General features: G+C 58.4%; 1 protein-coding gene across 6 annotated transcripts in view; it reads left to right on the forward strand.

Annotated features, from left to right (window-relative positions):
* The window catches only part of FCHO1 (FCH and mu domain containing endocytic adaptor 1), a 24,698-nt gene continuing 4,568 nt past the window's right edge, over positions 1–20,130 (forward strand). For 2 of the 6 annotated variants that reach the window (XM_079114973.1, XM_079114977.1), the window contains exons 1-18: positions 1–75; positions 4,840–4,908; positions 5,281–5,349; positions 9,056–9,147; positions 9,617–9,691; positions 10,717–10,858; positions 13,757–13,909; positions 14,114–14,218; positions 15,161–15,259; positions 15,350–15,446; positions 16,383–16,431; positions 16,533–16,609; positions 17,186–17,210; positions 17,953–18,100; positions 18,183–18,207; positions 18,573–18,624; positions 19,042–19,133; positions 19,471–19,740. In XM_079114973.1, coding sequence (XP_078971099.1) covers positions 5,323–5,349; positions 9,056–9,147; positions 9,617–9,691; positions 10,717–10,858; positions 13,757–13,909; positions 14,114–14,218; positions 15,161–15,259; positions 15,350–15,446; positions 16,383–16,431; positions 16,533–16,609; positions 17,186–17,210; positions 17,953–18,100; positions 18,183–18,207; positions 18,573–18,624; positions 19,042–19,133; positions 19,471–19,740 — 1,528 coding nt within the window. In that variant the 5' untranslated portion in view covers positions 1–75; positions 4,840–4,908; positions 5,281–5,322. Of the gene's footprint in view, positions 76–2,921; positions 2,985–3,933; positions 4,014–4,098; positions 4,209–4,839; positions 4,909–5,280; positions 5,350–9,055; positions 9,148–9,616; positions 9,692–10,716; positions 10,859–13,756; positions 13,910–14,113; positions 14,219–15,160; positions 15,260–15,349; positions 15,447–16,382; positions 16,432–16,532; positions 16,610–17,185; positions 17,211–17,952; positions 18,101–18,182; positions 18,208–18,572; positions 18,625–19,041; positions 19,134–19,470; positions 19,741–20,130 lie in introns of those variants that run through there. The other 4 variants (XM_079114978.1, XM_079114974.1, XM_079114975.1 and 1 more) reach the window with 4 other exon arrangements.

The raw sequence follows: 20,130 nt of genomic DNA on the forward strand, positions 1-20,130 counted from the left end.
GGGCGGGCTCGGGTATCAGCCACCGAGCCGCAGGTGGCGGCGGGCGCGGGGTCGGCCCGAGCTCGAGCTCGAGAGGTGAGTGCTGTCCCCGGGACCCCTCCGCGTCCCCGGGCATCGCAGCTCCCCCACGCGTACTGTGCCCAGCGGCACTGGCGACTGCGGCGGGCAAAGGCGCGGCGGCGGGCGAGGGCTGGCGGCGGGGGTAGGGGGCTGCGTGGTGGGCGCCCGGTCTCCTCCCCCCCCCCCCCGGTGGCAGTCGAAGGTCCAGAGGCGAAGATGGGGACCCCTCCCCAGCACCCCGTCTCCTGGCCTAGAATTAGAGCGTGCAGCGGGGTGGCTGTGCAGGTAGACCCCTCCCCAAATCCCTTTATTCTAAGCCTGGATCCTGGCTAGGTTGTGGGGCTTCAAAGATGGGGGCGCCGCCCCCCTTCCAGCCTGCAAACCTGCGCAGGTGGGGCGAAGACCACCCCGCAATTTCTCTCTTCCCAATTTTGACCTGCAGACCCCCAGGGATTGAGATGAAGGACCTGCTTCCCTTTTTCTCCAGTGTGAACCCCCATCAGGCCTGGCAGCCAGAGGGACTGAGAGAGTTCCCTTCCCTTCATCTAAATGTCCTGATCCAGCACCCCAAGATGGGGTGGAGGTCTTTCCACTAGCAACCTCTATGGGGACCCCACGTTTGGAATTCTGGGGAGGAGAGAGTGTGGGGTCCCCTTCTGGCAGGAGCCTGGCCTTTGAGGGTCCCTCTTAGGGTGAGTGTGAGAGGGGGAGCAGCCAGCATCTGTTCCTGGGGATGAAAATAAATGGAGGTAAATTAAGATCTTGCCTGAGGCTGGCTGCCAGTGGGGTGCGGAGGAGGGCTGGGTGGTGGGCAGCCCCTCCATCTGCCTCCTATCCCCTGAGTTGCCTGCCCCAGCCGCACTGGGGACCGGGAGGCAGCGTCCAATGGACCTGCCTCACTGGTGACCTTGGGCAGGTGACAGCACCTCCCTGGGCCTCGGTTTCCTCTTTTGTGAAAGTTGAGATGCGGGGCTTCTGACCCTGCCTCCTCCCTCTTCTGAACCCACCGCCCTTCTTTTTGGTGGACTGCAATTCTCCTCCTGCTTAACATGGGGTCAAGAGAACTGTGGGATTTGAAGACCCCTCAGTGAGCCTTGCTGGCCTCTGCGCCTCCGTTTACTGCACTGCAAAATGGGTTGATGATGACAGGTCAGTGTTACCGGAGGGCTGAGGATGGGAAGGGGGACCGTCAGTCTCATCCACAATCAAACATGACCAAGCTGCAATTGTTAGAACAGGGGCCCAGCCACCCTGGTCTCACCGGTGTCACCGCCTGGGGCACACCCTGACCCACATACCTCCACCCACGCCAGGGGCAAGCCAGTTCCTGGGTGGGGTCCTGGGCAGGAGGAAGAGGTAGGAGGTGATGGGCCAGCCTCTCCCTGTCCCTTCCAGCTCGCCCCAGCAGTGGGCACAGGGGCGAGTTCCAGGATGAGCGTCTGAGACCCCTGCCTCTACCTGCGTATGGCTTTGCCCTCCTGTGCCTTGCTTTGTTCTTCCATGAAATGGGCTGACTCCCTCTGCGAAGATCAGAGGGGACTGTGGGAGGAGGGGGTGCTGTAATGCAGACGTGCTCATTATCATACTAATTATCATACTCTCTAAATGGGGTCACAACTGACCAGGAAGGGGAAGGAGGGCGGGGCATCTCCAAGGGATGTCTGTAAAGTCAGGTACACAGCAGGCACTCGGTAGGTGTGCGCCACGTGAAGTAATGGAGAGGGAGGGGACCAGGCGGGAAAGCTGAACAAGTTCCTGAGCGCCAGCTCAGATGCCCACCCTGCAGCTGAGTTGTCGCAGGACCTGGGCACGTGCCTCAGTTTCCCCACCAGATGAGACGTTGCCTGGACTAGGCAAGCAGCCAGCCGGTCTGTGTAACTGATGACAGTCCTGGTGGCAGGGCCACAAGGGGAGACATGACTGAGCTGATCTCGGGAACAGCGTGACCTCCACGCAGCCCACTGGCGGGAAGGAAGAGACGGACCCTGTAGTGTGCACACGGGAGCCCAGTGGGGACATGGGTCAGGTTCTGTTTATAGATCCTGGAAGCCCAGAGAGGGCAGGGGCAGCCCAGGGTCATCCAGCAAAAGGTCAGGGGCCTTGACACCCAGCCAGCCCCCACCCGGTGCCCAGATGTGGAGCTCGGGCTCTGCCCTCTTGCTGATGGTCCCTGTCCCATTTTCTCCGCTCCCAGGCAAAGCTCACACATCCCGGTTTTTCGGGAATTGGTGCTGGGAAAGCAGGCTGGGGGGCATCCGGGGTCAGCTGGCAAACTGCTGTGTAACCTTGGGCAAGCGTCTAGCCATCTCTGGGCTCTGCCATGGCACTGCAGAGGCTGGGCAGCCTGGGATCAGACGCGGTGGCAAATGTCTCAGTCCCCCGGCACTTTTAGGGGCTCACAGCCATGTTAAACTTCTTTACAAATCAGGGGAAAAAAACAAAAAACCGAGAAGGTTTCGGGTCCAAGGAAGCCTTTCAGCCAGCGAGCTCAGCATCCTCATCCTGCTGCCCGTGCTCTTGTCAAGTGTCACTTTAAATTTCTTTTTCATGGAGGGCGGGACCTACGGGGCGATCGCGCCACCCAGCCCAGCGCGGGCTAGCAGGTCCTGGGGTGCTGGGGAGGACCGCTGGCCGTTGTGGGCGCTGTACCCCCAAGTTACCATGATTACTGTTTGTCCAGGGCCGAGAGCCCAGGCTGGGGCCCCAGGGTCACACGCCTCAGTTTACCCACCTGCATGGCTTCCCTGGGGCACAGAGGGGTCCCAGGGGAACTGATCAGGGCGGGGCGGCGAGGTGGCAGTTGGGTGGTAGGCGGGGCAGGGTGAGCTTCCTGTCTCCCCCGCACACCGGCCTCTGTTTGGTGCGACGGAAGTGGCAGGGGCCTGTGGCCATCGCCTCGAGCCTGTCCATCAAACGCCCGTGGGGTGAGTTGAGTCCTGGCCAGGGGACCCTCCTGCCCCTCCTGGGCCCCATCAGGGACAGAAGGGAAGCCCCTCTGCCTGGGCTGGTCTCGGAACAAGTAGCGGGTGTCACTTCCTGGGCTGGGCCACCGTCGGCATGAGCCATCCTTAGCTTTGCCCCCGACACAGCTCTGAGCAGTGGCACAGGTTGGGGACCAGGGGACTGAATAGGAACCACCTCTGAAGAGCAGGCAGGCATGAGAGGCGCAACCACAGTCCCCAGAGGCAGCGATCTCTCTCTGGGCCTGTCTCCTGGTCTGGAAGCTGGGGCTGCGTCCTGGGACGTGGCCTGTGGCCAGGTGTGAGGGCTGGGGCACAGCCCGGCAGGCTGTGTGGGGGCAGAGAGGGCGAGGCCACCTCATCGGAGCTGAGCCCTGAGAGCAGGAGCGAGACCGTTGTTTCTGGGACCTCGGGGTCCTCAGACCACGTGCCGAGCAGAGCCGAGTCTGCCCTGCCCGCTCCTGCTGGCCCGGGAGGAGTCTGGCCCAGGGAAGAGGTGCTGTGGAACTGCGCTCAGTTTTGCTCAGTTTAAATTGCCTCCTGGGGCTGGGGGTCCCGTACTGGTCAGCACGGCTCATGGTCCAGCTCGTGACCCGAAATGATAGGAGACTGGGGACTTTCCTCCCTTGGGACATCAGCCCGGAATGCCTCTTCTCACCAAGCTAGGTTTGCTCAGGGGCTACCCTGGGAGCAGAAGTTACTTGGGCCCTAGCATTGCCCACACAGGGTGGTGTTGGGTACATCTGCCTAAATAAATGGTGTGCCTGGTGAACTCCTATTGATGCTTTAAAACCCCAACTGTTGTGTCCCTTCCCCGCTCCCTTTTATTTTTTTGCAGTGCAGGAGATTGAACACGGGGTGCTCTACCACTGAGCTGCCTCCTTGGTGCTTTTTGTGTTTTTATTTTCTTTGGAGACAGGGTCTTGCTAAGTTGCTGAGACTGGCCTCACACTTGTGACCCTCCTGCCTCAGCCTCCTGAGAGCTGGCAACAGGTGTGCGCCAGCGGCCCCAGCACCATGCACTTTGCTTCAGTCCAGCCTTTGGCCTTCCCTCGGGCTTCCCCCTGATTCCCCAGATCAGGGACATCTGTGTCCAGCTCTGCCTCCTAGACTGGGGGCGCTTTGGAGGCCAGGCTCAGGGCCAAATCATCTCAGAGACCTGGCGGTGCCCTGGTCAGAGGGCACAGGGTAGGTGCCGAGTGACTCATGAAGTCCGGGCAGAAGGCGGGAGGGTAGTGGGTGAAATTAACTTTCAAGATGAGGTCACCTGAGGCTGAGAGAGGGGCAGCCCTGCCCAAGGGTTCGCTCAGCCCTTTCCTGGTGGGGCCCAGGGAGCCTCCCCAGCCTGCGGTGACCAGGCCCTGTCCCTGCTGCCACTGTGCCTCCCAGGCTCCCGGCTGCTGCCGAGCTGCCCGCGGGGTCATGAATTATGGATGAGGCCTGCAGGCTCAGTGACCAGCCTGGCCTCGGAACATGCCAAGGACACCGTGTGGCCCTCCCCCATCGGGCCACCCGGCCCAGCCCCTGTGCAGAGGCCGGGGTTCCCTAGCAAGACCCTTCTAGGTGTCCCATCGCCGGTGGCCGATGGGGAAGCTGAGGCACAGAGCTGGACAGTGACTCAGATAAGCTCACACTGGCCTCCAAGGGCAGGACTGGGACCCAGGGGCCACCACGCCAGCAGGGTCACAGAGCGAGGGGCAAGCTCTCCATGCTGAGTTCCAGGTGGGGACAGCAAAGAGGGATTCAGAGACCCCAGGGGACCTTCAGGGACACTCCAGGGACCCCAGCCCCCACCTCTCACCAGACTCTCTTCCCACAGGAGCTGCCCACGAGGAGCTAGGGGCAGATCTGGGCTCTGCTGTCATTTCCTGCTGCGTGACCTTGGCAAGTGGCTTTCCCTCTTCAGAGGGGACTCAATTTTCCCATCTCTGAAATGGGCCTGAGCTTTTCCGCCTGGGCGGGGCTCACCCACTCCCACTCCACCTTGGCCCACGAACTCCTATATGTGCTAAAAACCCCATGGTCCATGCCCTTCCTTCCCGCCCATCCCTCCATCTAGTGCAGCCCTGACCCCATGAGACCGAAGGCATGTGTGTCCAGTTCTGTTTCCCTGGACTCGGGGCCCAGGACCAAAGCCGAGTCATCTCAGAGGCCCTGGGCGTGCCGGTCTCTGAGCTTCCCCTTCTCCCGCCTCCTGCTTCCCCCCTCGGGCTGGCACTGGGTGGGACTGGGGCTCAGACCTGCCTCTTTCTTCAGACAGGTGTCGGCCGGGGCCTGAGGGGTCTCCACAGAGGCCGTCAGGATGTCGTATTTTGGGGATCATTTTTGGGTAAGACCTATTCTTTTGGTGGGGCTCCTGGCAGGGCCTTTATAGAGATGGGGAGACAGAGTGTCTAGTGGGTGGAGGGTCTGCTGGCGGGAGAGGTCAGAGCGGTCAGCGTCAGGCTGGGTTAGCATTCACACCCTCCCACCGCAGACGGTGTGACCTCAGGCAGGTCACCGCGTGCGCCACCGGGAAATGACGGCCCAGAGTAGGAATCTGTCAACTGAAGCTGCCCAGCGAAAGGCAGACTCAGAGTGAACTTCCAGGACGCAGGTCATTCCCGCCAGGGGGTTTCCGTGCCCATCCCATCTGGAGAGTTGGGGGGTTTTCTTGGCTTGACCCCTGCGTCCCCTGCACTGCTTCACCATCCAGGATGGGGACCACGTAGTGTGACCCAAGGCTGGAGGACTGAGAGGACAGGCTGTGTCCATTCGTGGACTCCCTCCCTCTGGAAGATGCGGGGCCCCCAGGAATCTCCGTCCCAGCTCCGAGGGAGGAACCCCCGGCCTAGGGGCCACAGAGCCAGCCAGACACGCTGCCCTGCGGGCCAGGGCCAGCCCTGCGGGGTGCCCAGGGAGGAGCCGGCACAGGAGCTGTGTTTGCCGCCGGCTGCGAGGCCCCGGTTTCCAGGATGTGTGTAAAGGACTCCAGGCCAAGGAATGGGCTGGGCAAGAGGCCAGAGGTGTGACAGGGTGGCCCGCTCAGGGAACATGCTCTCCCCCTGCAGAGGCAGCCGCGGACTGTGCACCTTCGGAGGAGGCTGCGTGACCGGGAGGGGCCCGAAAGCCCGGTCCTCAGTTGCAGGCCCTGGGCTTGCAGAGAGGAAGCCCGTTGTTAGGCAACCAGTTGCCCCTGGCAACAGGCAGGCGCCCTCCCTCACTCCCTCCCCAGCTGGGGCTCCTCTTACCCGCATTCGTTTTCTTAAAGGGGCCATACCCCCATGCCACCCGCGGGGGTCTGACCTCCATCCTCTCCCTAAGGGTCAGACTCCCCAGAGATGCCTTTGAATGGCTGTGTGACCCAACCCAGGGGCTGTGTGTCCCTGCGCCTGTGAGGACCTCTGTGTAAAGGGGGTAGGAGCATCAGAAGTCACCCACATTTTGGAGCCCCAACAGCAGCACCTACATCTCCTGGGGATGTCTTTTAATGGCAGGAGGCACCTAAGTTATTTTAGGTCCTTTTTAATTGCACGAAGCACGCAAACCCTCCACAGAAAACTCAGATGAGCGAATCAAAAATAGAAACCACCTCCACCTAAAGACACCCCAGCTCAGGGGGCCCAGAGCTTTGAGCTCAGGATTCGAACCTGGTTCCGCTGGGAGCCCTGGGCCAGGTGACTCTGCCTCCTTGAGCCCCAGTTACCCTGTGTGGGAAAGGGGATGGAATTCCCCTTCCTGGGACACGGAGGGTCCTGGGGACCCTGTCCATGACGGAAGCATCCAGCGACGTTGTTTTTTGTTTTTTCTCCCCAGTAGTGGAATTGAAGCCAGGGCCGTGGGCATGCTAGGCAAACGCTCTCCCACGGAGCCACGTCCCCAGCCCTCAGCAATCAGTTACTTGTATTTGAGTCCCCACATATGCCTGGCCCTTTGCTGGGCGGACAGGGGCTCTGGATGGTCCAGAGGAGACTCTCATTGGGGGTAATCGAGACAGGCAGGGATGCCTCAGTCTTGTTGAGCTGGGCAAGGCAAGAGGCGTAGACACACTAGGAAGCCATAGGGAAGCGTGAGCAGGAGAGGGCCCTGACCAACTGTGACCTGAAGGCCCTGCCCCAGCAAGCACTGGAGCGAGACTGGGCTCCAGAGGTTCTGGTGGGAGACACACACCCAAGGCAGTCCCTCCTGGGACCCTCGGCTGCCAGCCCACTCCAAGAAAGGCAGACGCTGCTGGGGGCTTGCCAGCCCTGGGAAACAGGCCAGTGGTTGGCTGGGAGTCAGCCCCAGATGCTGGCCTGGGTGACGGTGCCTGGAGCAGCCTCACCCCAGGGTCCCCGGGGCAGTGAGCCCTGCCGGGGCTGTTTGCCAAGCCCGCACTTTGACCCAGGAGGCCCCCGCCCAGCGCTGTGCCAGCCCCACTTCGCCAAGACCCTGGGTGGTCTCACTGTTGGACAAGGAACTGAGGCCCAGAGAGGTGAAGACACCAACTCAGAGACACCCAGCGCATGTAAGGGAGATGTAGCACTTGAGCCTGAAAATAGAGCCCCTGACAGGAAAAGAGAAGTATTCCTGGGAAGCTGGAGGGGCAGCCGGAGTGCTCAGGGCGGTGGGGTTCGGAGCAGCAGGAGAGAAGATGGGTCGGATCGGCCCTCGTGAAGTGGGAGGGGCTAGAACGTGGGAGGAGCCGGCGAGTGGGAGGGGCTGGCGGAGGGGCCGGCGAGCTGAGGAGCAGGTGGTGGGACCCCTGGGCAAAGGTGCGGTGGCACAAGACCACGAGTCTGCACCATTTACAGTCTTGCTGGCGAGACAGGAAGGAGCTAGGAGCTAGGCTGGGAAGGCAGTTCCAGACGAAGGGACCTTGAACTTTAGCAGCTGAGGGACGGCTGACTGGAGCCATCAGAGGTTCTAGAGTGAGGGGGGACTGTCACTCTCTCCGCCTGTGGGCAGGTACTGCCTTGTTAAGCTGGGACAGGGAGCCAGCCACCTCATAGGGGGATGAGCCAGATGGAGCCTTGTCAGAGTCCCCACAGCCCCAAAGGCAACTCTAAGCTAAATCTGGTTCCGTTTCTCTGGGCGCGCAGCAGGAGGGCCATCTTGCAGTGACTTCTGACTGGCCTTCCAGCTTCCCGGTAACTGGGAGGGTGAGTGGAGGACTCTACCATTTATCAGAACCTGCCCTGCGCTGCCAGAGGGAGGTTCTCTTGGGAACTCAGTAGTCCGGGGCTGGGGTAGGACATGGCCCAATGGAAGAGCCCTGTCTGTCCCCAGCACCGCAGAGAGAGACAGAGACAGAAGGCATCGGGTCTGTCCACAAACCTCATCTTTCAGTCCTGATTACAAAAGCACTACCTGGTTGCAGCAAAATAACATTTGTTTATTTATTCAACATTCTCAAAAACTTGTGTTTTCTGGGTCATACCACCTGCTGGGCTTTGCTGGGTCCTGAAAAAGAACTCAGCCCCATGCCCTGACCTGAGTTCTCAAAGAGGGAGTTTCCATGTTGAAAAGAATGGAAAACACAGTGACAGTGACTTAAACAACAGGGGTTATCTTACAAACAACCAGCTTACAAAAGTGGACAGTTGTGGGGGCAGTGTGGCTTTCAGGTTTGGTTTGATCCAGCAGCTCGACTAAACACACGTGTATTATCCGACTCCTTCTGGTCCAGCATCTTTCCAAGGTTCATGGTTTCCACTTGGCTTCTAATATCTGTTGTCATCATATTATTCCTCATTCATGGAGAGGCAGAAAAACGGGAAGAGACTTACCAAGAAGAGACAAACAGAAACAGAAAGAGACACAAAGAAGAACTGAGATTGTTCTCCCTCCATTTATGGGCCCCAGAATCCCAGGCTTTTTTCTGATTGGCCCAACTTAAAGTCCATGAGCCAATCCATGTGGCCAAGAGGATACATACTGATTTGCTCAGGCCTGACTCAGTCCCTACAGCCAAGGGATGGACTTCTGCAAGGTGACACCTGGGCCCTGCCCCCGTTACTAGGCGACAGCATATCCTCTTCCCTCTCCGTTCTCAGTCTTCATCTTTATGCCCTCAGGGTGAGAAAAACCATGGCTTTGAGGTCCTATACCACAGCGTGAAGCAGGGGCCCATCTCCACCAAGGAGCTGGCGGACTTCATCCGCGAGAGGTGAGGTCCCCACACTACCTGCCATGTGGCCACGCCCACAGCCACATGAAGTCCCCTCCTCTGGTCCCTCCCATCGCCCCTCTGGTCCTACACCTGCCTTGCCAGGTACCTCCTTCCTGCCATGGCTTTTAAACGGGCACATTGCCGCTCCTGGCAAACTGCGGTTTCGTCTGCGGGAAGATGTGACCAGGCAGGAGGTGGGCACTTAGCAGGATCCGCCTGAGCCACACGCCCGCAGAAAGCACGCACTCTGCCTGGTCTGCTCTCGGGTCTGTTTTCGCTCCTGCTACAAATACCGCTGTTGTTGGGACAATGTGCTACTTGACAGGAACTAGGCCTCTTGCTTGAGGTTCCGAAAGGCCCCGACTGAGTCACGGCTCAGATGTTTGAGACGGGCGCCTGAGGTCCAGGGGTGGCGCCTCCCCAGGGTGCCCCGAGTCACGCCCCTCCTCTCCCTGCCCCCACCCAGAGCCACCATCGAGGAGACCTACTCAAAGGCCATGGCGAAACTTTCCAAGCTGGCCAGCAACGGGACCCCCATGGGGTGAGTGGAGCAGAGGTCACCAGGTGGCTGGGGCGCTGGGTGTCGGGGGTCTTCCTGCGGCGGAGGTGTCTTCACCCTCGGAAGCCGGACAGCAGCGTGCGCGCCTGCCGTGGGCCTGGTGGGATGGAGGCGCGACCCGCTCACTCGCTGGTGCTTCCTGACCACCCTCTGTGGATCAGGCACTGCAGCTGCCCGCGGGACCTTTGTGCCATGTCCCTTGAGCCAGACATTCAACTAGACATAGCTGTCCTTTCCTGGAGTGAGGAGGGCTAGGCAAGAAATGAAGGCGGGCCAGGAGAGGGCGGGCACTTCCTCTGGAGTAGGCAGGCCCGGGAGCCCAGACCTCAGTGTGGACATGGAGCTGGCCCTGGGAATGCCCGCAGGCCAGAGACCTAGGTGGGCGGCTCAGCCAGTGCAAAGGCCCTGAGGCAGCAGCACACTTGGCATGTTCAAGGAAGAAGGAGGAGGCTCACCTGGCTGCGTGGGGGGGGAGGTGGGAGTGATGGAGGAGGAAAGGCCAGGGGGCCTGAGGCTCAAGCACATAATGTGGTCCCTTGGCATTTGCAGAGTTCCTTGTGGTTGCCATGGGGCCACACCGTGGGGAGGGCCGGAGGAGGCAGCAGGGAGAGGTCTGTGGGAGGGGCTTCCTGAGGGGCATGGTCCACAGGGGACCTGGTTTCCCACCTGAGTCTCACCCACTGGTAATAATCGGGGGACCTGGAGACCAGGGGGACTGTGGGCCACACCCAGAGGAAGGACTCCTGGGGCCTCCAGATTGGACTTAAGATTCTCGCTTTGGACTAAGAATGGAGCTCAGCCGCTGGGCACCTGCCTGGCATGCAGGAAGCCCTGGGTTCTGTCCCCAGCCCCGGAAATTTTAAAAATTAAAATTAAAAGGTTAAGATGGGTGCAGGCTTAGCCCGGCCAGGCACAGGTAGCTGCCCGAGCCAATGCCAGCTGAGCCATGTGAGGGGACTTCAGGGGGTTGGTCCTGCCAGACCCTGGGTGTGACCTGGCCCCCCCAGGACCTTCGCCCCGCTCTGGGAGGTCTTCCGAGTCTCCTCCGACAAGCTGGCCCTGTGCCACCTGGAGCTGACGCGCAAACTGCAGGACCTCATCAAGGACGTGCTGCGCTACGGCGAGGAGCAGCTCAAGACGCACAAGAAGGTGCGCGGGCGGGCGGGCGCTGGTGGTAGCCACCTCCACAGAAACCGCACCCGAGGCCGCGGGTCCGCGGGCTGGGGCGGGCTCAGTGGCAGGACCTGGGTTCCACCCCTGGAGTCGCCTCAGCCCCTGGCCAGGCCCAGCCCCCTGCCGGCCTTTGCGGGGCTCAGAGGATGCGCTGCTTTGTCGTGGGGGACACTGTGCTGGGCAGATCGCGGTGCCAGGGGACACGGCTTTATTGGCGCCTCGCTGTGCGTTCCTGTGCGTGGCGTCTGGCTGTTTTGTGCTCCGAGGTCAGAGTCCAGTGTTGGGGATGAGCCCAGCACATCTGCCGTCTGTCCTTGTACAGAAAGCATCCATCAACCCGCTTCAGAGCCTTGGACATTACAGGTCTGGATATTTAACATTTCTAGACTTAAAAACCCAGACTCGGCCGGGTGTGGTGGTGCCCGCCTGTCATCCCAGCAGCTCGGGAGGCCAAGGCAGGAGGATTGTGAGTTCAAAGCCAGCCTCAGCAACTTAGTGAGGCCCTGTCACATCCCCTGTCTGAGGATGAGGCTCAGTGGTTAAGCCCCGCCCCCCCTTCAAACCCTGGTATCATAAACAAACAAACAAAAGAAACAAAAAAGAGAGCCTAAAATCTTGGGTGGTTCAAGCCTTAAACTGAGGACCCCACGCCTTTGAAGTGTGTAATCGTACAATCATAGGTTCTCTGCACTTCCAGAAGGTCCCCAGTTTAAAATGCTCACTTACTTCTTTTTTTTTTTTTTAACTTCACAATGGTGCGAATGTGACACGCATTCTGTAGAAAGCAGCGCCTGTGAGCCCCGTGAACACGGGGACACCCCAGTGTGCCCTGTGGCTAAGCTGGGGTGCAGGTGGGTCGGCAGAGTTGACACATTCCCACGTACAGTGGTCTTAACTTGCGATGTTTTCTTTCCTTTTTTTTTTGGTACTGGGGATTGTACCCAGAAGGCTTAACCCCTGAGCCACATCCCCAGCCCTTTTTATGTTTTATTTAGAGACAGCATCTCACTGAGTTGCTTAGGGCCTTGCTAAGTGACTGAGGCTGGCTTTGAACCTGTGATCCTCCTGCCTCGGCCTCGGAGCTGCTGGCACTACAGGCGTGTGCCACCACACCCAGCGTGCAGTCTCACCATAAGTCAAGGAGCTGCTGTGTAGAGTTCTGTGTAGAATTTGCATATTTTAATCCTTTTTTTAAAATTTGATTCATTCTACCCCAATGGGGTACGATTTTCATTTCTCTGGTTGTACAGGAAGTTGAGTCACACTGTTTGTGTAATCATACATGTACTAGGATAATGATGTTTGTCTCATTCTATTATCTTTTCTCCCCCCACCCCATCCCCACCTCTCATTTTTCTCTATACAATCCACCCTTCCTCCATTTTTGCCTCCCCGCCCCCTTATGGATCAGCATCTACCCATCAAGAGAAATCATTCAGCCTTTGGTTTTCTGGGATTGGCTTATTTCACTTAGCATGATACTCTCTAGCTCCATCTATTTACCTGCAAATACCATAATTTTATTCTTCTTTATGGCTGAATAATATTCCAGTGTGTATATATACAACAGTTTCTTTATCCATTCATCAATTGAAGGACATCTAGGCTGGTTCCACAATCTAGCTATTGTGAATTGAGCTGCTATGAACATCCATATGGCTGCATAACTATAGTATGCTAATTTTAAGTCCTTTGGGTATAAACCGATGAGTGGGATAGCTGGGTCAAATGGTGGTTCCATTCCAAGCTTTCTGAGGAATCTCCACACTGCTTTCCAGAGTGACTGCACCAATATGCAGCCCCACCAGCAATGTATGAGTGTGCCTTTTTCCCCACATCCTCGCCAACACCTATTGTTGCTTGCATTCTTGATAATCGCCATTCTAATTGGGGTGAGATGAAATCTTAGGGTAGTTTTGATTTGCATTTCTCTTATTACTAGAGATGTTGAATATTTTCTCATATATCTGTTGATTGCTTGTAGATCTTCTTCTGTGAAGTGTCTGCTCATTTCCTTAGCCCATTTGTTGATTGGGTTATTTGTATTCTTGGTGTAAAGTTTTTTTGAGTTCTTTATAGATTCTGGAGATTAGTGCTCTATCTGAAGTGTGTGTGGCAAAGATTTTCTCTCACCCTGTAGGCTCTCTCTTCACGATGTTGATTGTTTCCTTTGCTGAGAAAAATCTTTATTTTGAATCTATCCCATTTATTGATTCTTGCTTTTACTTCTTGTGCTTTGAGAGTCTTGTTAAGGAAGTCTGGTTCTAAGCTGACATGATCAAGATTTGGACCTACTTTTTCTTCTATTAGGTGCAGGGTCTCTGGTCTAATTCCAACGTCCTTGGTCCACTTTGAGTTGAGATTTGTGCAGGGTGAAAGATAGGGGTTTAGTTTCATTTTACTGTATATGAATTTCCCATTTTCCCAGCACCACTTGTTGAACAGGCCATCTTTTCTCCATTGTATGTTTTTGGCACCTTTGTCCAGTATGAGAAAACTGTACTTATGTGGGTTTGTTTCTGTGTCTTCTATTCTGTACCAATGGTCTGCCTGTCTATTTTGGTGCCAGTACCATACTGTTTTGTTACTGTTGTTCTATAGTATAGTTGAAGTTCTGGTATTGTGGTGTCTCCTGCTTCGCTCTTCCTGCTTTGGTTAATCCTTGTTTTTTTTAAACCATCCAAGTCTACACGTGCACACACACTTTCTTCGGTCCTGGGGAGGGAACCCCGGGCCTGTAGCAGGTATCTAATACAAATAAATACCCAGAAATATACTGGAGACCTAGAATCGCAGGGTGCTTGGGAAGCCAGGAATGTCACGGTGCCCTCCTGGGCACGGGTGGCACCCACACGCCCCTCTCCCTCCACGCAGTGCAAGGAGGAGGCACTAGGCACCCTGGACGCAGTGCAGGTGCTCGCGGGCGTCAGCCAGCTGCTGCCCAAGTCTCGCGAGAACTACCTGAGCCGCTGCATGGACCAGGAGCGCCTGCGCAGAGAGAACACCAGCCAGAAGGAGATGGACAAGGTTTGTTGGTGGCAGCCGCTGTCCCGCGCGGTTCTGGGGACTTTGCCGCAGGGCCCCGGCCGCCTGAGCAGAGTGAAAACGTGCCACACAGAGGCGCTCAGTGAGCCCCGGGTACCCCGGGAGGGCACCTGCCAGGTGTCAGGCTGAGCTGGGGAAGCCCCTTGTGTCCCCATCCCAACGCCATCCCCTCCCTGTGCCTCCTAGGCAGAAACCAAAACCAAGAAGGCGGCAGAGAGCCTGCGGCGCGCGGTGGAGAAGTACAACTCGGCGCGAGCCGACTTCGAGCACAAGATGCTGGACTCGGCGCTGGTAAGAAGCAGGCCCCGGAGGTCCGGCCCGGCCCAGGATTCCTCCCCAGGGCCCGCGTCCCAGGATGCTTAGGATCATCAACCTGAGGCCTGTTGTCATTGTCGTTGACATTATTTTAGAAGCCAGATGATTTTGTGCCTCTGTTTACCCATCTGTAAAATGGAGAGTCTAATAGCACCTGCCTCATAGAGTAGCGAAGGTTAACATCACTGAAAACTAGTCTGTGACGTTTTCAGACTAGTACCAGGTACACAGAAGCCACACCATAAACTATTATTATTATTTCTAGTCTGTTAGAGAGATTTTTGAAGAAGGGCAAAGTTAAGACGTCAAGAGTCTCCAGAGATTTCTTGGTGGCTGAAAGGCCATCCAGCCCCTCTCCCCTGGGAACTGTGCATCCCTTTGCAAGGCACTGCCCTCTCTGGGTCTCCATTGGCTTACATGGACCTAGAGTAGATCAGAACCCCAGGACTCAGAATAAGAATTCATTTTCAAGCAGCAAGCGCTAGAAACCTTTATTTAAACTGACGAGATTTATAGGCTCAATGAACTGAAGAATTGTTTTGGAGGGTGTGGAGGCTTCAGGCATGGATGGATTCAGGTGCTCAAATGGTGTCTCAGGAAGTTTGTGTCTCTGCTACTCTAGTCAGTTTTCTTCCCTGGGGACTTGACTCCTGGGCAGACATTAGACATGCCTGTGTGTGTGTGTACTCAACTGTGTAGTGTGTGGGTAGCAAAGTGGCTGCCAGCTGCTCCCATTTGTATCCCAACACCTCATTGGCTCAGGAATGAAAGGATCTTTTCCCATGGGTCCAGCCAAAGTCCTAGGGCAGACTCTCATTGGCTTTTCCCCAAATCAGTCACTGAGGCCAGGAGCTGGGATGTTCGGATTGGTCGCGTGGCCATTCTGCATTTCCATTCACCCCGCCCCTCCTGCCTCAGCGCTTCCAAGCCATGGAGGAGAGCCACCTGCGGCACATGAAGGCGCTGCTGGGCTCCTACGCACACTCGGTGGAGGACACCCACGTGCAGATCGGGCAGGTGAGCGGCTGGTGTGCGGGATGAGGCCGGGGCGGGGCTGGGCAGGAGGGCCGTGCCAGTCACACGCCCTGCCACCCACCGCCCTCCCAGGTGCACGAGGAATTCAAGCAGAACATAGAGAACGTCAGCGTGGAGATGCTGCTCAGGAAGTTTGCCGAGAGCAAGGGCACCGGCCGGGAGAAGCCGGGTGAGTCAGTGGCGGTGGAGGCCAGGCTGGGGGCTGCAGCAACAGAGCAGGAGCAGGAGCAGGACCCGAGAGGCGGGAGACTGGTCCTCCCTGGGCCTCGGTTTCTTCATCAGAGAGATGGCTGATGATGATTCCAAGTCCTCCACCACGTAGGAAAAGGATTCACTGGCTGGTCTGGTGTGTCTGTCTCAGAGCCAGATCGCAGAGAGGCCTTGGAAACCAGGCTTGGTGGTTCAGACTTTACCCCAAGGGCCCCTGGGAGCTACTGAGTGTTGTTGAGCAAAAGACTAATTTGGAAATGCCCAGATGTGGGGGCTGAGAGGAACCGAGGGCAAGTTTGAGAATCAGACCTGGTTTGGGTCCTTTCTTCCTTGTTGGCTGTGTGATCCAGGACATGTGTCTTGACTTCTCTGAACTTCAGTTTCCTTACCTGGAAAGTGGGGATGAGAATAATGCTCAGTGAGCTGATGCAGTTGGTGCTCACTAACTTATGGTCCCTGTCCCCAAGTCTACTAGGCCAGTTAGGCCTGTCCTTTCTCTGCTGTCTCTATGGCTCAGGCCCTGCGCAGGCCACCCCCTTGTGTGAGCCCCCACTCTGACCCAGATCTGCCACGCCTGCTCCTGCTCACAGCTCTCCCTGCCACCCTGTGGTCTTGGGAAGGGCCAGGCTCCTCATCTTGGCCCTGCAGGCCCACCTGGGTCAGCTCCCTCACCAACCCAAGTTCCACCTCGCAGTGCCGGAGGTGTCTGAGTAGCTCGGTGGCACCCCCAGCCAGCCTTGGACATGACCCCTGAGACCCCTGCTCACGACCGTGTCTGGGCGGCCAGCATGTTGGCCTTGACCTGCGGGGTCTGCCGCGGGCTCCAGCGCTGGCCGGGTGTGGCCAAGAGTGCGTTGCTGCCTCCGCGCTCAGGGTTGTCCCCCTCCCTCCTCAGGACCTCTGGACTTCGAGACCTACAGTGCGGCCGCCCTGCAGGAAGGCAAGTACGTCTGGGCCTGGTTGCCCAGGCTAGACCGCGGGCGGAGGAGGCGGATCTGCGTGGGAGGGGCACCCACGGGGCTCAGCTGCCTCCATCTGTCCTCAGCAATGAAGCGTCTGCGGGGATCGAAGGCCTTCCGCCTTCCGGGACTCAGCCGGCGGGAGCGGGAGCCTCCAGCTGCTGTGTGAGGAAGCACCCGCCTGGCCCTTGCCCAGGCTAGCCCAAGACCCTGTCCGCCTCCAGGGCCAGCCCAGAAATCCCCCCTCAGGAGCCTCTCCATTCCAGGCTAGCCCAGGACCCCTCCACCCAGGCTAGCCCAGTATTGCCTGTTGACCTCTGTGGGTAGCTCAGGAGTAACGTGAGCTCTAGGCTAGCCCAGGAGCCCCTCTCCCCAGACTAGACCGGAAGAACTTGTCCCAGGAGAGCTCCAGAGCATCACCACCCACCCTCGTCTGGAGTCGATCCTTTGGCCACAGCCAGGCCCAAGCTTCCTGGCCAGGGAGGCCAAGGATTAGCCCTGCCCAGGCTGGCCCAGGGTTCCTCCCTTGCCCAGGCTAGCCCTGTCATTGCCTTGCCCACAGACCCCCACACTCCCTGCCTCCTCAGGTCAGCCTGAAGCCCAGCTACAGGGGCCTCCCTGCAAGCTATTTAAAAACACCTCCTGATTGGCCAACTCCAGACTCCCACGACCCCAAGGTGGCTTGGGATAGTCTCCCCAGTTCCCAGGGAGCTAATGCTGGCACCTCTTCCTCCCCCAGGGATTTCCCGGAACCCGATTCAGGGGTGAGTGCCAGGGGAGGGCGGCTGTGGGTGGGCGGGTCTGTTCTCACACTGGGCCTTCAAAGTCAAGCCCCCCCAGGAAGCGCAGCTGGGGCTGGGCTCAAGCAGACTTCCGGGGTTGTGGGTGCGCCCACCCCTTGGACCTGCCACTCACCAGGGGACGAGGGAAGGTAGTTGGGGTCTGAGTCGGGCCCTGGCGGTGTGCGCGTGTGCGCATGTGTGTGCGCATGCGCGTGTGCGCGTGTGTGGTGAGAAGTGCAGTGCGGGGATCCGCCTCACACTTTCCACCCCCAGACGTGTCCAGAGGTGGATGAAGAAGGTTTCACTGTCCGACCTGACATGACCCAGAACAATATCCTTCTGACGTCCCTTGGAACAGTTGTTGGCACAGCAGAGACAAAGCTGTGTCAGTGACCCCACCCACCATTAGCAACCCTCCGCGTACACCCACAGGGAGCCTCTATGCGGAGGGAACCCATCCTATTCTGTGGGGTGAGGGGTGGGCCATAGTGAGAGAGGCGTTGGACCGTCCCAGAAGAAGAGTCAAAGGGCCTCCTGGAGGAAGGGGCCGCAGTGTTGGGGTTTTGCAGCTGAACAGGAGTTTGCCAGTTAGTGTGAGCAATGGAAGGGTGCGGGATCTCCAAACATCTGAGCGGGAGGCCACGGTGGGGTAGCCGCTGCTGGGGTCTGCTTGGCTCCTTAACTGAGGCCTAAGCACGGCCGAGCCTTCTCGTTTCTCCTCCAGCGACTCTGACTTTGACGACGAGGAGCCCCGCAAGTTCCACGTGCACATCAAGCCTGCCCCCGCCCGGGCCCCATCCTGTAGCTCCGAGGCAGCAGCGGCACAGCTCAGGGCCACAGCTGGCAGCCTCATCCTTCCGCCGGGCCCAGGGGTGAGGTGTTGGGAGGGTTGCTTGGGCATGCAGCAGGGCTGGCTGGATCACCTGTGCCTGACACTGCTACGTTTGTCCACAGGGCACGATGAAACGCCATTCTTCACGTGAGTAGCCTTCTGTCTTGGTGTAGGTTGGAAAACTTGGAGGGACAGCTAGTCCTGGATTTGGGTGTGGATTTGAGTCCCAGATCTGCTGTAACTTGGGGCAGGCTGCTTAACCACTCTGACCTTCAGTCTCCTCCTCTGCAAAGTAGGGTAAAGTTAAGTGAAAGTTGAAAGGAGAAGCTGGGGCTAGAAAAAGAGCCAAAACCTGGAGACAGGTGTGCTCAGCTTCAGATCCTTCTTTGCATCTCTGCTGGTGGCAGTGGGCAGCTGGTTGGACGGCCCTGAGTCTCATGGCCCTGGTGTATGCAGTGAGGAATGTCATAGGCAGGGTGACAGGAAAGCTCACGGAGGCTGATCTCCCACAGGGGACACTGCTGGGAAGCCACAGAGGCCTCGGTCTGCTCCAAGGACCAGCAGGTGGGTTCTTAGGGTGGGACATAGAGGTGAGCTGTCCCTACCTCTTCCCCACGTCTCTGCCTTGGGCTTCTGGCTCATTAAGCACCTTCTGTGTACTTGCGCCACGCTGTTTGGCAGCATATGACCAAGACAGGTCTCTGTTCAGTCACATTCTAGTGGCTCATTAAAATGTCCAGCACATGAATCAAGTGTACTCTGAGCGTGGTGGAGAAGCTCAAGGGGGCGAGTGCTGGGACAGGAAGGGGTAACTCACTTGGGGTGGGGGCTTCGCGAGGGGCTGACTTTGGGCTGGACCTGTGGGAGGTGGCCAAGGTGGAACTGTAGGAACAGCCCAGGACAGAGCAGCAGCACAAAGGCTCTGGGGTGGGTCAAGGGCACCGCCGCCAGACCCCGCCCCCTCGGCCTCCTGGTCCACAGCTGTGCAGAGAAGCTGCCCTTGGACGAGCAGGTGTCCAAGAATCTCTTTGGGCCACCCCTGGAGTCAGCCTTCGACCATGAAGATTTTACAGGTGATGGGAACAGGGGTGTGGGCGTGGCTAGCGAGAGAACGGGTGGGGCCGCTGCAAGGTTAGGCCAGGCGGAGATGGAAGGCAGGCTGGTCTGTGAGGGTGAGCAGAGCTGTAGCAGATGGAGACGCATGCGTGAGTGGGCGGGGCTGCAGCGTGAGTGGGCGGGGTCATTGAGGTTGGAGGTCTTTGCTAGAGTCGGGGTAACAGTGGACAGGGCATTAGGGAGATGGACAACCGAGAATGGGACCAACCTTTCCTCCTCATGGGTGTGGCCTGAAGGATGGGCGGGGACTCCATGTGGGCGTGGCCTGCCGCTGACCGGCTGTTGGCTCCCTAGGCTCCAGCAGCCTCGGTTTCACCTCCAGCCCCTCCCCTTTCTCCTCCTCATCGCCTGAAAACGTGGAAGACTCGGGCTTGGACTCTCCTTCCCATGCAGCACCCGGTCCCTCCCCAGATTCCTGGGTCCCCCGCCCAGGCACCCCGCAGAGCCCGCCCACCTGTAGGGCACAGCCCCCTGAATCCAGGGGAACACGTCCCCCACCACCGCCCGACTCTCCGCAGCGCCTGGCACCATCGCCAGGCCCTTGGGGACTGGAGGCCGGAGCAGGTGAGTCCAGCGCCCTGGCCTCTGAGAATTGGTGGGGACCTGGAGGGGAGGGAACTGAGCGCCCTCTATAGGCAGGACCCGATTGGACTTCTGGGAATGCAGCCGGGATGAGGTGACCCCCACCTCTACAGGGGCGATAACGAGGTAGATATTTAACAAGGCAGGGGATGACAGGCCCAGGGAAAGGGACATTTGAGCTAAGATTTGATGGAGGTAAGAATGGGGCCCCCTGGTCAAGAGTGGAGGGGCCTGTGAGGAGGTGTGGTGAGCACAGCCTGTGAAAAGGCCCGGGGGCAGGAGCTGCTTGGCACGGTTGAGGAACCCGGAGGGAGAGGCTGGGGTGCGGCCCACAGCGGTGAGCGGGGGAGGAGCCAGGACCTGTGCCCGGCC

The sequence above is a fragment of the Sciurus vulgaris genome, assembly GCF_902686455.1.
Source record: "Sciurus vulgaris genome assembly, chromosome: 16".
Taxonomy (NCBI): domain Eukaryota; kingdom Metazoa; phylum Chordata; class Mammalia; order Rodentia; family Sciuridae; genus Sciurus; species Sciurus vulgaris.